This window comes from Hemicordylus capensis, chromosome 4, assembly GCF_027244095.1.
Source record: "Hemicordylus capensis ecotype Gifberg chromosome 4, rHemCap1.1.pri, whole genome shotgun sequence".
NCBI classification, from domain to species: Eukaryota; Metazoa; Chordata; class Lepidosauria; order Squamata; family Cordylidae; genus Hemicordylus; species Hemicordylus capensis.
In genome coordinates this window covers 34,139,774-34,155,243 of record NC_069660.1, presented here as the reverse complement: position 1 = coordinate 34,155,243, position 15,470 = coordinate 34,139,774, and the positions used below count along the sequence as shown (strand labels likewise).

Below are 15,470 nucleotides of genomic sequence, written 5' to 3'. Positions count from 1 at the left end.
TCCCACAGGACTATTGGTTAAGTGTCTGCTCCCATTACCGCTCTTGTAAATGGAAGTCTTGTGACTTATCTATTGTATTCTAAAGCCACAGAGCATGTAGTGTGACCACAACAGTGCTTTTTACAGAGTATATTGCACTTGAGTTGTAAATAACGGCTGACACGTTACACAGGCTCACACTAGAGTTTCCAATTAGTTCATGCTGCTGTGGGTGTCAAGGAAACTGCTGTCTTGCACAGAAACTTAAACCAGCATGCACACACTTCAGGAGCGTAACTTCCATGGCTTCTTGCACAGGAACAATGTTTTCTTAAACACCCACAGGAGTGAGCCTGTCTGACACAGCGGTTATTGTCTTCAGTGGTACTTAATGACACATGAAGTGTTCAACTTGGTTAAAAATAATCAAAATATTAAGAATGCTTTAAGATAGGATGGTTTAATATCCAGTCATGCATGAAGTCACACTATAAAATGCAATATAAAAATAAATTCTCAAGGGTATACTGTAACCAAACACCTGAATTCCACATACAGCAAAAGGCAAAACAAATCTCTCTGAAACAATTGCTGAGCAAAACGCCAAAAGTGACTGAACAGTAGAAACAATGCACTGCTACCACCCTATGGGAAAACCTCAAGCTTCCTAAATGCCTGTTCAGCCACAGTATAAATTCAAGTATTTTTATTTACAGATACTGTTTTCATACTAATTATGTTAATAGACTTAAAAGGCAATTTGACCCATTGTAGTAAGCTACCAATGTCTCCTCTTTAAGGCCTTATACTCTGATACAAGTGATCTGCTTTGAAGTTGATATTTTAAAGTTGCAATACTGCAAGAGCACTTTCTAGTGCTAGAGGGGATGTAAAGTGTGTGGTGTTCACTTTTAAAACAAGCTTGTGCCATAATAGTATGTGCATAACACTTTCATTTATGAAACACTAGCATAACCCTTCAGTGATAATACATTTGCCTCCATCTCCTGTAGGCTGTTTGTTAGAGTGACCCTCTAAGGCAGACACTACAGAATTGAGATTAATCAAGACACTGTAGAGAATACGTAGTCAATTGAGATTAATCAATACTATGTAGAGAATGTGTCTGCTGTAGGCTCCAGCAGACACATAAGATAGCCAGACTAGAGAGGTAAATACCATCTCTACAAACCTACGGTTCCTCATCCTACACATGTACTTGGAAGTGGCACAGTCAGCATCAGAAAAATCCAAGGAGAGGCAAACCTCAAACTGGTCCTAAACCAGTAAGTTATTCTTGTAGACTAAGACCATGAAAACTCCAACACTCTTTTAAAATGCTCTGGGGAGCAAACTCTTGGAACCTTTCCTTCAAAGGACCATTTTTGAAGAAAGATGAAAAACAGAGGAAAAGTTTAAACTAGCTTTTTTCTGCACTCATTTGAGACTTGCTGCTCATTTATAAGCCATGTTCAGAATAAGATGAAATCTGTTTACAATAGGTTCCCCCACAAGACATTAATCTGAGCCCAAATTTAGGGTAAGAATGCCTTTCACTGCTGCTTGGATACACTGGAGAGGCCATCCTGCTTCCCCAGAATATTTGATCAATGGAACTTCAACAGAAGCAGCACTTTGTATTCAGAATTGAAACTAAGATCCCTGCCTGCTGGTAGTTGTAGTTCAGGTGGCCCATTGGTTGAATTACAACCATCTGTGGGTCATTTCAATTGTTTTTCTACATGAATATTGCTTTCATGGAAACAAGGATGTACAGTGTCACATGTAATACATACACAGCTTCAGAAAAATCAACTGCCACATGACTGTAGGAAAAAACCATGTATATGAAGTAATATCCATGTAGGAACATGTGTGAAGGGAGACTCACAATAGGCATTGGTTCTCCTGTTGAAGGCTAACAGTATCCTACATTACAGTCAAGGGAGAACAATGGATCAAGCACAGCAGCATTGACCAAATTAATTGCTTCACCTTTTGGCAACACCAAGGCAGGTGGTTGTGACTTAGAACAAATGAAAAAAAAAATACAATTTTTGGCACTCTGACAGTAAAGTGGTCCAGCTTCTGAAGACCTTATTTCATATTTACAATAAGCACCAGTTTCTGGTCTGTAGTTGGCACCAAGTAAAAGCCCCTCAAATAGTCCCAACCATTGTAAAAGTGCTGCTTTAGAAGTAGTGGTATAAATGTTGAATGGCTGCTCTGTAAGCATGAAACAGCAGGCAGCGCATTCAGGGTTCTAGCCTGTACTTTTTAAAGGTATGCAAAGAATGTGCTCAACACTGACAATTCTAGACCAGGGGTTCCCAGTGTCAGGTCCGCAGATCTTATTGGACTAAAACTCCCATGGCTTTTGGCCACTGTGGCTGGGGATGATAGGAGTTCTAGTCCAACATCATCTGTGGACCTAATGTTGAGAACCTCTGCTCTGGACTATGGGACAAGAAATTAGCTACATATAGTAAGTACTATGTTACTGAAAAGGTAAAATGCACCCGTCACATAGAAATTAAACTTCACCAATATAAATGGAGCTAAAGCACTAATGTACTCAGTGGCCTTCAAAAAGGAAGTTAAGGCCAAAACAGCACTAAGGTCCAAGTAATTACAAACTAAACAAAAGCTATGTTTACAAATTTGATATTGTGCTTGTAAAATACCCTGTCTACATTTGGCTTACAGAGACGGTTTCAAAACTTCTATCCCAAAAATAAAGATACCAAGAGGAAAGCATCTCTTTCCCTTACTAGAGATCTACAACTATCAACCATTTATGTTTTGTTTCTGAGATCTACCTTAATTCAAATTCTAAAGCTAAGGCAGGGTATGACCTGGTAGCTGAATAAGTGTGCAAAAATTACCTCTGTCCATCTCAGCTCGTTTTTGCACAAGTTAAAGTGCAGGTTAAAACAAATTCACAAGATACTTCTGGACAGTCTGTGAACTTCTCTGTGCAGCAGAGTTCAGATGTGCTTCGACTGAGCTTTAAGATTCTAACCATGCCATTTGCTAGCCTTTTCTGCCAATGGCCTTCCTCAGTGGTAACACTCACTCCTGAAATTCAATTACATTTGTGTGTGTAAAGAACGGAATGTTAGGGATGGCAATAAGTATAAAGATGACAGCCAGAAGGACTTTTGGAAGCTTATCTGCCATAAAAGAAATAGTCATTTATCCTTACAGCACCTCAACACTTGGGTGAGAGCACAATCTACGAGTTTGTTCCCTTCTCCACAGAAAAGTGTGAGCCACTACATTTCTGCTGTGTCAAAGGTGTAGGTTATTTCTGCCCCCTTTCAGCCTGAGAGAGTCTAGCACTTTGATCCTAAACTCATTTGAAAGCAAGTCCAATTGATTTAATGCAGCCTAGTTTCAAGTAATTGTGTTTAGGATCTCAAAGTTAGCAAAGTGCCTTAATTCACACATGGACGCAACACTGAATCTTCAAGGGATGTTTCCTTCACAAAGGGTCAGTAAGTCACTAAACATTCAGTCTGGCTCAACCACTCCCCTTCTGCCAGACTGCCACAGAACTTCAATTTGTCCCATGGCTTCTGCTTCTTAATTTGCTTTGGTTCCAATGTAAAGTGCCTCAGCTGTCTCTACACATAGGGTTGTACATTAAGGTTTTCTTCTTCTGGAGGAAGAAAGGCTTAGGATACAACCTACTGGCTACAGCCTTAGCAATAAGGCAGAGCTAATTCATCCCTTTGTGAACAGGAAGGTGACCTTCTGGAAGTTTTAAGTGCTATGTTAATAGCAATAATAGAGCTGTGTTTTTAAGCTTCGCAAAGAATCATCACATTGCTTCTCATCCATCTCTCCACTCATTAATGGATCACGAGGTGATGAGTCACTGGAGGGAGCCAGTTGAGAGAAGTCATACAGAAAGTCTTCCTCTGAGGCCAGCAGTCGTTCATTCCAGACAGAGATGTCCAGTTTCCCTGCAGTGCCGCCATATTCTTCAGGGAGGATCCTTGGCAGGAGTTTGCGATGAAGAGAGTTCAAGTCAGACCCATGGAGAAAGAACTGAAGAAGAAAACCCAGATACTTCAATAGCACTCCAATTCAAATTAACATCTACAAATATTCTTGATATGACCATAAGGGATCTGTTTCAAGAGGCCAGAGTTCAGTGTGCAGGATTGGTCCCTGTCCCCAAATGGCAATGGAGACAGAGGCCAGGCAGATATTCCTGTCTTTGGAACTTATAGAACTCATCATAATGTCATACCAATTTCCTTGTTTATTATCCTTACATGTATGCAAGCCTATTTTAAAATGTGCAAAGATTCAAAGGGGTATTTCCTGTAAATGGGCTTAAAGAACACTGTATAATCTATATATTTTGTTTTTGAACATAGCAGTGAACAAGATGGGTAAGCAGATGAACTACAGCTGTTGGATAAAGATGGACCATTCAGGGTTTATGAAAGAAACAGTAACAGAAAATTATGAGCAGCACTGGGTTTCTGAAGTAGGAGGGGAAGAAGAATACAGTCATCCCTTGCCAACCGCTATGGTTACATTCCCACAAAACCCGATGGCTGGCAAATCTGTGGTTGGCGAGACATAGGAATGAATGGGAAATGGGGTGGGTAGGGGAACTACGATTGCACACACACCCCAAAATAAAGGAAAAAATGCTCAAAAATCACTAAAAGTCAGCAAAAACCCCTTAATATCATCAAGAGGAATGAGCAGATTGAGCCTCTGGAATTTTTTTAACTCCTAAAAGTCACTCGAATGCACTTGAAATCACCAAGAGTCACCAAAAGGAATGAGCAGATTGAACCTCTGAACCCATCCCCCAAATCACTAAATTTTTATTTTTTTATTTTTTTTAAAGGTCAAAATTCTTTTTGCAGCAGACTTATGTGACGGCTTCTGACCCTGGAACACAGTCCACACGGCCATAATCACCACTTACCCGATTTGCTATTTTCTCCTTCAGAAAAGGCTTGATGATGGCAAAAATGCCCTTGAATATGCGAGGCTCATTGATAATATTAACAGCTTTTATTCGAATAGGAAAGCCGTCCTAAAGAGAGAGAAAAAGCTAGTTATTTTCAAAGAAAACCAACCTATTTAGTCATAAGAAGCCTCATTTCCACTGATATATGAAGTCATAGGTAGATAAAAGCAGTTTGTTAAACAAACAAGTTCTTCATGCTTCCTGAAAAGCAAGAAGAGATTTTAACACCAACCTACAGGTGAAACTCGGAAAATTAGAATATCGTGCAAAAGCATGATAGCATCCATGCCACGCCGCATTGAGGCAGTAAGTGCTGCAAAAGGGGCCCAAACCAAGTACTGAATACATATGCATGCTTATACTTTTCAGAGGTCCGATATTGTTTTATTCTACAATCCTTGTCTTCTTGGTTCCATGTAATATTCTAATTTTCTGGGATTGTGGATTTGGGGTTTTCATGAGCTGTACGCCATGATCATCACAATTATGACAAATTAAGGCTTGACTTATCTCGCTTTGCATGTAATGCGTCTGTCTCATATATCAGTTTCACCTTTTAATTTGTATTACTGAAATTAATGGACTTTTGCACGATATTCTAATTTTCCGAGTTTTACCTGTATTCTGTCCAAAGAAAGGGCCACAAAAGGTAAATATTTTCAACTCTAAAGCACACATATATCTGGCAAAGTGGATACTGATTCTAGCCAGGGTGGGAGACAACAACTGAGAGCAGGATGTAATAAATATTTGTAAGACAACAATACTGACAATACAAACCTCCGCATGGATCTCTTATAACTGAAATCAAAATTGCATTTAAAGAACTGTCTTGAAGATTTTTACACATTTGTTGGCACCCATAAGCGGCTTTGTCAATGCAGTAGCTTTTAGGATCAGGCTGTTAATAGCAAGATTCAGTGGCCACCTACCCTGTTGGTAATCATTCACACCAAGTCAAAAGTGAAACTAACACCTTGTTCGTTCAGAAAAATATATTAGTAATATTTAAGATATTACTGCACTGGAGTTTCCCCCTATCATGATAAACTATAACTAGACTGAAGTTCCACACAATGTTTTGTTCAACTGCAACTATGCAGATGCTAGAATGAGGGCTAGAAATGTGATTTTAGGCATTTTTGTTGTTTAAATTAAAATACAGAGATTTCCCCAAAAAAACTTATATTTTACAATTGATGCTATATTCTGTGCCCCATGATCAACTGCAGCCATGCATGGTTCTAGAGCCTAGGGTTTTACACTAAAAGTGCAACCCATTTTGACTGTATAATTAAAATATACTTTTTGATCCAAGATAGTGGTACTGTTCAGCTTCCCTTTTACTATATAAATGCACACTGACTCATCTTGGAAGCTTGATAGTTTAAAAGAGAGAGAAAAACTAATTCCAAAAGAGAATGCCCCTAAGGCCTTCACAATTCAGGTTACAATGAAGATCATATTAAGAGAGAGCAAGAGTGTGTGCACTTGCCCCATCTTCTTTATATACAGTTCTCGAAGGCATACTTGTGGCTAATCCCATGCATGGCAGCTCTTGCGAGAGTTTGGAGAACTGCCGGAAAGCCACGGGACAGGTGGGGGGAAGAAAATGTCACCCCTGCTAACTTGGCAAAGAGGCACCTTTTAACGTGGTGATTCTCTTTATTTAGCAGGGGGAGAGTAACTGGCCCTATCCACCCCCAGCACAGTACCTCCAGTGACTGCTGCTGGTGTCTATCTTATGTTCCTTTTAGATTGTGAGCCCTTTGGGGACAGGGAGCAACTTATTTATTTATCTATTATTTCTCTGTGTAAACCACCCTGAGCCATTTTTGGAGGGGCGGTATAGAAATCAAATGAATGAATGAATGAATGAATGAATGAATGAAAATGGTGGTGGTAGCTGGCCGGCAGGCAAAAACCCAGCAGTAAATGGTGCTGGCCGGCTCAAGGAAATGGTGGCAGATGGGCAATCAGACGGCTGGCGGGCGGGGAAGGAAGAAGACAGGCGGGCGGGGGGGGGGGGAGAATGCAACGTTGAACTAGGGGCACAGATGCTCTGCACCGGATCAGCTAGTCTTTATTATTTATTTATTTTTCAAATGTGTAGACCACCCCAAACTTCCATCTCTGGGCAGCTTACAACATCAGATTAAAAATGAATCCCTTAAAACAGTTTAAAACCACAATCCAGTTAAAAAGCTTGGGTGAAAAAATAAGTCTTTAGAGACTTTGAAAAAGTTGTCACAGATGGGGAGGCTCTTATTTCAGCAGAAAGAAGCCTCGGGGCAGCAACGGAGAAGGCCTGTCCCTGCGTAGCCACCAGGCGAGCCGGTAGCAACTTCAATAGTTATCAAACTGCTCCAGTTTGATCATTTAAATTTGCTGAAGAAACAAGTTGCCCCTTCTCCTCACTTTCTTGCCAAATGCCCTTCATTTAAGTATGAGAGAGGCCCTTTCATTTAAGTATTAGGGAGGAAACAGATTCCCATTTCATCAGTGCCTCCAAACCTGTTGCAGAAAATCTGTGTGACACCACCTATATTTGTCCAATATTCATGGAGCCTCTCCCTCACATAACCATGACACTCCTCTCAAGGCAGAGGACAATTTTTACCACATTAAAGATACTCGACAGGATCCAGACTAAGACCCATTGAAATTAATGGGACTTAAGTGAGTTATGAGTAACTTATGTCATGGATTTAAATCGGAGTACACAAGTCAAATGTCCCAGGGGGGCAGAAACAACCACGAGGATGCATGGGGGGCCCAAAGTCAATTTTCAGTGCATCAATTATTGCAGTAAAATTAATTATAAAGATAAATATGAAAGCAATTACTAGTTAGTTGTGTCCTTCCCTCCCTCCATGGGCCCACAATTTTAACCAAGTATAGAGGACAGAAAATAAGCCCTGTCCTTGCTCAATCAATGGGCACCTTTCCAGACCCATACAAATGCCAAATTTTGGGGCTCCTGCTGTTGCTGGCTACTTGGGCCATCAAAAATGTCCCCGTGGGCTGGATCTGGCCCCCGGGCCTTATGCTGTGTGATTTAAATGGTGCTTAGCCATGGTGCTTAGCCATGACTAAAAAGAGGAGAGCTGGTCTTGTGGTAGCAAGCATGACTTCTTCCCTTAGCTAAGCAGGGTCTGCCCTGGTTGCATATGAAAGGGAGACTAGAAGTGTGAGCACTGGAAGATATTTCCCTTGGGGGATGGAGCCTCTCTGGGAAGAGCATAAGGTTTCAAGTTACCTCCCTGGCTTCTCCAAGATAGGGCTGAGAGAGATTCCTGCCTGCAACCTTGGAGAAGCCACTGCTAGTCTGTGAAGACAATACTGAGCTAGACTGACCAATGGTCTGACTCAGTATACGGCAGTTTGCTATGTTCCTAAATAGTCAAGATGCTGCCCAGTGGCACTCATGAAATGAAAACAATTTGGGTTTTTATAGAAATCTTTCTTCAAATAACCTGCCTTCATCTAGAGGATAGAGAGGAGCCCACTCCAGTGTTTAGACTACTTGGAAGTTACAAGCAGGGAGAAGCAACAGTTCACAATCTATCCCCCCGCCAGCCATTGATTCATCTCTTACCTGGAGAATTCCAATCACTTTTTTCGCTATAAAGGGCCCAAAATGAGATGCTTTCGATAAGCTGACTCCTTTGTAGTCTGCAAGAATTACTATTCCATTCACCTGGGTCTCTTCTGACTGAACGAGCTTTTCTAATGTTAAGTATATGGCACGAATATTCTCAGTAATCGGGTAGTTATTTGGTGTCCATCTGTCTATGGTTAGAAGACAGAGATAGTAAATTGCAAAGCTAAATAGAACAAAAACACTTTCCAAAACTGAATGCTCTATTTGTCTTATAATTATTAGCCATCCTACAATAGTCTTTGCCCTAGTTCACTTTAGTTCTTGCTTTTAAAAAAAAAAGCATGGTGATTTAGGGAAGATAATCTACCATTTTTGTACCAAACTTCACATATTTGGAGCTCGGCAGTAGAAGCAGAAGGCACATATTTGAGGAGTTGAGGGCTGAGGTTTACAGGCTTATTATTCAAACACAAGCTACTTTAAATGAAAATACAAGACTGGATTAAGGAAGAAAGTGGAATAACTCACAGGGCAAATGTATCTGCACATCTGTTGCCAACTACTGTGGAGCATTTCATTAACCTCTCAACAGTTGTGGCAGAGGCAACTCTATCAATATGCTGGTGGGTGCGGGAGAGAAAAGGGTCATGAGGTGATATGGTCAATCAGGGTCCTCCTAAGGGCCAAAGCAGCTTGGCTGCATGATTCATGCAGGCTTGGTGCTGGGCTGTGACCACACAGGATGCTGGCTAAGGCGTGGCCTGCAAGTGGGGGCCAGCAGGAAGTTTTAAGCAAGGAAGAGGCCAAACCACCAGCCTTTTTCAGGACAGTTTAGTCAATGCTCTATGGCTGCATAACAGGCTTTACCCAGTTCTTCTCTCAAGCAAATGTTTCAGAACCAAAACATTACTGTATACTAGCCAAACTGCTTTAGAACTCGCAGCAAAAATCTCTTTTAAACCTGAATACTACAAGGTCATTAGCTGTTAGCCTATAGTCCAAATCATTATTTTAAAGGTGAAGTATTCTGTCCTTTGATGGTCTGTTTAAACCTATCTACTCTGAAACCAATTGATTTCAATAGTACATCTATGTCTGTGAACTCAACACATTATAATATGAAACCTTGATACAATCCCCTTGCTGATAATACATGTCTGAATAGGGTGTGTGTGTGTGTGTAAGTAAATAAAAAACACTTATACTATGCTATAGCATAATGAGCCAGTATTGGATCATGTTCTTAATGTACAATCATTATTTAAACATTCAGCAAAAATGGTGAGATGGTAGATAAGTGAAAAATGCCCAGAAAGCCCGGCAGCAAAACACACAGATGTACGATCTCAACTATAGAGTAGAAGAAAAAAATTATTATTATTAAGGAATTAATAATGGGTTGAATCCCAAGGTCTCCCTCCCCTGAAGCAAAAAGTCCTAAGGATACAACCGATTAAAAGATGCCTCATCTCCTCATGAAGGAATTGCAGAGATATCAAAAGGGTTCTGAAAGTGGATCCACATAAGAACTCTGACAAAATTTCACTGGGATTTACTAGAACTGTAGAATTTTTAGTACTGTACGGGGGGGGGTGGGGGCGGGAGGATGCAAAACACCTTAGTATGAAATGAGCAACTTATATCTGAAAGAAACACAAACTTTGGTACAAGCAGACATACTTTCACAATTGTTTGTCACAATGACAAACCAATTCTATCCAGTTAATCAGTACACAAAAATACCTGGACGAATGCAGACAACATGACGCCCTTCAGAATCTAAGTGAGGAAGCACAGTGACGAAACCCGACTCTAAGACAGGCTTTATAGCAGATGGTTTCAGGTTCGTAAAGACCTCAGGCCAACTCCTCCTACAGCAGTGGTAGTTCACAAGAAGCTGCAGTGCCCGGTCATAATCAAATTTCCTGGCCCTAAGAAACCTGAGCAAGAAAGCATCATCTAGGCACGTTCCCAGGTTAGGATAGTCCTTGCACACCATGTCTCTGAGGGCTTGAACATCTCGAAGCCGCCACTCAGGTTTTTCCTGCAACTCTTCACGTGCCTTGGCAATGAGCTCAGCAGACAGCCTGCACACATATTTGGGTCGATTTGGCAGAACCTCAATTTCTGAGAGAGATGCCTCAGAGGGACTGGTAATGGTGCGGTCACCATTTCCTGACATTGGTTAGTGGGAAAATCTGCAATGATAGACAAAACATATACTATGTACAAACAGTCATCTAAGATTGTAAGGCGGCCTGAAGCATCTGCCCGGTCTTACAGATAAGTCTTAAGAATTACAAAAGAACAGCAAATACAACGACCAATTCACTTTAGGCATAGTGATCACTCTGAAGGAAGACTCCTTAGTCAGCTCTGAATCAGAACAATGTCTTGTATTTTATACATCAAACACTCCACTTCAATTCAGGATAACAACTGAATTGCTTATGATAGTATACTGTTAACCACAATCACTTACAATGTACACTGTATATCTCTGTCCTGACTCTAAGGACAGCTTCTCTTTCCTTTATGAAGCTGTAAGGTAAAGTGAAGTGTGCCGTCAAGTCAATTTTGACTTCTGGTGCCCACAGAGCCCTGTGGTTTTCTTTGGTAGAATACAGGAGGGGTTTGCCATTGCCTCCTGCCGTGCAGTATGAGATGATGCCTTTCAGCATCTTCCTATATGGCTGCTGCCCGATGTAGTACCAGGGGGGATTTGAACTGGCAACCTTCTGCTTGTTAGTCAAGCATTTCCCTGCTGTGCTACTTAAGGTGACTTTTATGAAGCTGCAGTTACTCTGAAAATTATGCAGAATCCCTCCTAGTAAACACAACCACAGAGTGAAACTGGGGAGTTTTCTTCCATGGGCATCTGGTCTCACCATTTTTGGTACTTAATAATAATAATAAATTAAAATCTCTCTTAAAGCCAGTTTAACAGCAGCTCTGAACAGGAAAGAAAAAGTGAGTGTTAGATGCCAGAAGCATTACGCCAAAACATTCACAGATCTATTATTGCTGTGCTGGGAGCCAGTCTTGGCTATTTCCCAGGTATTATGAAGCTTTAGAAAAATTATGACAGGACAGAAAAATGTGTGCCATTGTGGGCAATCGCAGCATTACAACAGTATCTCATAAGAGCATAACAAAAGCCCTGATGAGTCAGACCAAAGGTCCATCTGATTCTAGTCCAACACCCTGTTTCCCCCAACAGCCTGTGAAATTCTTCCAGGAAGTTCATTAGCAGACAACGAATGGCACAACTAATCCCCACTGCTATGCTGGTACACAGTGGCAAGGGAGGCTCCATAAGCCATTGTGCATTCTATTTATTTTCTGAATAATATATTGAGGGACATACTGGGGAGGAGGGTGGAGGGTAGATAGGACTTTTAGGTTAGGAATAGGTTAGGTCATAGGTTGACTCATTTGAAACTCACCCAGTTCACATACAGGTATAATCTCTGTACAGTGTATGTACATATAGATCTGTATACATATACCATATGATTATTCACACAGATTCACCACACAAATAGCAATTGTTTTACACACTTTTAAAATGAACACAAGAACAATCATCCACATCAAAAACATGTACATTTGTACAGGCACCTGTATGCACATACTACTGTACAATCAAAATTAAGCTACTGGGTCCATCTAAAAAAAGAAAACAGACAAAAAAGATACCTGAAACTAGTAACATTCACATGCATGAACAAATATACTTCTTGTTACTGAATGTTTGCCATTCTTTAATGAATAACTTATTAACTTTGAGCGATCTTCTCCAAAATCCATATACCATACTACGGTTTGCACACCTACCCCAAATTGAAGTAACTAGCACGGTAAGACTAGACTGTGACAAACTCTCCTCCCCCATCTGGTGGTGGTGTTTTTAAATTCTATGTAAACTGCTTTTCAGAAGCTTTTAGAGGCTGTGGCCTTTAAGGCAAAGCACAAATAAACAAATGAAATCGAGGCTAACGGCCCCTGTTAGAGATATCTACCCTACCCCCACTTCCACCCCCCAGCTTAAAAGACATCTAAGCCAGTGGCATCATTGCAACCTATGGCAATGTATTCCACATACTGATTATGCAAAGAATTGTCTCTATTGCGGGGGGAGGGGGGATCGTTTCCTGAATTTACTGTTCCTCCATTTCTTTAAGTGACCCCAGATTCTAGTAGGTATTATGAAAGAGGCAGGGGGGACGACGACTCCCCTCCACCACCCTTTCCCTCAAGACCCTCCAAGATCTGAGACGCCTCCAATGCCCGTGTAAGCACAGCCTTCGCCAAGAGAGCTGCCAATCCGAAGGAAAGAGCCCAAATCCGGGGCAGGGCACAGCAACAACCTGCGAAGCCCGATCACAACCAGCCAGCCCCACCTGAACTTCGTCCCCAAGCAGGGCAACGAGCAGCCTAACCAGGGGCGATGGGGACGACAGCCGCCGCAGCGACAGCGCCCGCCTCGAAGCCTCCCGTCACCACCCCCCCCCCTTACCACAGCGCCAATAAAACAGAAGGGGTGGGATCGCTTCCAGGAAGAAAACGCGACCTTGACCCGGAAGGGCTCAGATAACACCACACGGCGGAGACGGAGAGCTGAAAGCATAGATAGAGCTAGCAACTCAGCGAGCAAGCATGAGCGGAGAAACAGGTGAGACCGAGCATGCGTCGAATGCTCGGAGGAGCGCGAGCTGGGAAATAAAGGGCTACAGTCTCCGTGGTCTTGTAGATGTAATTCCGGTTTCTCGTTTCGGCACATAGAGTTCTCCAAGTGCGAGGCAGGGATTTCGGTAGGGTTGGAGGCTCCTTTTTCTTGCAATATTTTTATAATTGGGCCATGCCCTCTACTTCTCCCAATAGTAGAAAAGAAGCTGAATAGGGATGGGATTCAGACAAGACTCCTTCTAAATGCGTCGGTCGTGGCATGCTTCATCAGTTAAATGTCTACAAGTCTTTCAGATTTTGTTGCAGTCAGACATTTATCCTTCCTTAATATTCCCCCAAATGGTTAATAAAGTTTCGTAGGAAAACAAGGTACATAAGGTTGAAAACTACTTATAGACGATCCCAGTGCCTTTAAAAAGCAGTGTGACAGACAGAAGTTTAACAGGTGCAACATTTTCCTAATTATAGAAATAGTATTATTATAACAGCCTATTTATAGGCAAATAGAGAGGGCATGCCTTGCTTGTGGATTTCCTGGACACATCTGGTTGGGCACTCTGGGAAACACGATGCTGGATCTTTAGTATGATCCAGCAGGGCTCTTCTTATATCCTTTATAACAATGTTGTTCTGCTTCTCAAACGGTACTTTTAAAGCATGGGATTCTTTCCCAGTGACATCCCAGCCCTCTATCTGTGATGCCAAGCCATATTCCAATATGCTTTTGATACATCCTTACACCTTAGTAATTGCATAAAAGCATCACTGCACTTCTGAGGAGGCATGAGTATCCAACATGCAACCCCTGCTAACTTGGCAAAGAGGCACCTTTTAATGTGGTGATTCTCTTTATTTAGCAGGGGGAGAGTAACTGGCCCTATCCACCCCCAGCACAATACCTCCAGTGACTGTTGCTGGTGTCTGTTTTTTGTTTCTTTTTAGATTGTGAGCCCTTCGGGGACAGGGTTCCATCTTATTTGTTTGTTATTTCTCTGTGTAAACCGCCCTGAGCCATTTTTGGAAGGGCAGTATAGAAATTGAATAAATAAATAAATAAATTTATATTTTAATAGCAATCTGTTCAGCAGTTTCATTTCTACCATGCATGCTTCTCTCTTACTTGTGGAGGCTTTGATGTGTATTATAAATTAGGGATGTGCATGAAATGGATTTTCCATTTTGTTTTGAGCTCGAAACAAAATGCAGATGGTCGAAACATTTCATCAAAACAGTGCTCAACCCAGTTGTTTCGACAGAACAAATCTTGAAACATTTTGAGTGTTTCAGTCACAGGGAACAATGGGGAAACTTGAAACACCCCATTGTTCCCCGTGGGTAGCTCATAGGGACTCTGAAGTGGGTTGGGTGGTAGGGTATAATGCGTGCTACCTACCACCCAACCCACACAAAAAAATTGGCAAGAAGGAAATTTTAAACAAATTTTTAACCTTTCCCCCAAATCACCATATGATTTGGGGGGAAGCCAATGCCAGAAAACCAACCAGCAAGGGAAAAACAGGCCTCCAAAATGTTGCTTAAAATGTTGAACTATTTTGAATAGAAACAGGGTTGTTTCGTTCTGAGCTCGAAACAGGCTCTTCTTTGCACTAGGGGTTCCCTAATACAATGTGCCTTGATGTATGTGGTTCTCACTCACTGCCCAGTTAACCGTGTCAGTTTTCTGTCTCTCTGGCAAATGGTGCCATCTGATTTGGGATTAAACTGTTCCTTTGGAGTCAGTTGGATGGCATTTCTTTTATAACATTTATTTATAAACAAAGCAAGTAACTCACATGCAAAGTGAGGCCTTCTCACTTCGTCACTGCTGCTTGTTCCTTCCAGCACCCACCAACTGCCTAAGCACTATTTTCCTTTTTCAAAAGATCACCAGCGTTCTATTCCAACAGCTAGTGAGAGAGCAGGCTCATTCCGAGAGCAAAAGAAGTTCACTGCATGAAGAGAGCATGATTATTTCAGAATAAAGTAAAGTGTGCCACTGCCATTGAGTTGGTTTCGACTCCTGGCAACCACAGAGCCCTGTGGTTGTCTTTTTGGTAGAATACAGGAGGAGTTTACCATTGCCTCCTCCCACGCAGTTTGAGATGATACCTTTCAGCACCTTCCTATATCACAGCTGAACAATATAGGTGGATTTGGACCGGCAACCTCGGGCTTGATAATCAAGTCATTTCCCCGCTA

The 15,470-nt window shown here is 41.6% G+C and overlaps 1 protein-coding gene across 4 annotated transcripts; it reads right to left on the bottom strand.

Moving 5' to 3' along the window:
- Nucleotides 1–420: 420 nt before the first annotated feature.
- Nucleotides 421–15,135, bottom strand: TTPAL (alpha tocopherol transfer protein like). 4 transcript variants are annotated; one of them, XM_053248379.1, is made up of 6 exons: nt 12,986–13,101; nt 12,420–12,539; nt 10,326–10,780; nt 8,577–8,770; nt 4,934–5,044; nt 421–4,032 (listed from the first exon to the last, which is right to left on the bottom strand). In XM_053248379.1, the coding sequence occupies exons 3-6, from the start codon at nt 10,762–10,764 to the stop codon at nt 3,757–3,759; spliced, it is 1,020 nt and encodes a 339-aa protein (XP_053104354.1). In that variant the 5' UTR covers nt 10,765–10,780; nt 12,420–12,539; nt 12,986–13,101; the 3' UTR covers nt 421–3,756. The 4 variants fall into 4 exon arrangements, with proteins under 4 accessions (XP_053104354.1, XP_053104355.1, XP_053104351.1 ...); XM_053248380.1 differs by lacking the exons at nt 12,420–12,539; nt 12,986–13,101 and adding an exon at nt 15,065–15,135; XM_053248376.1 differs by lacking the exons at nt 12,420–12,539; nt 12,986–13,101 and adding an exon at nt 13,102–13,237.
- Nucleotides 15,136–15,470: the final 335 nt, after the last annotated feature.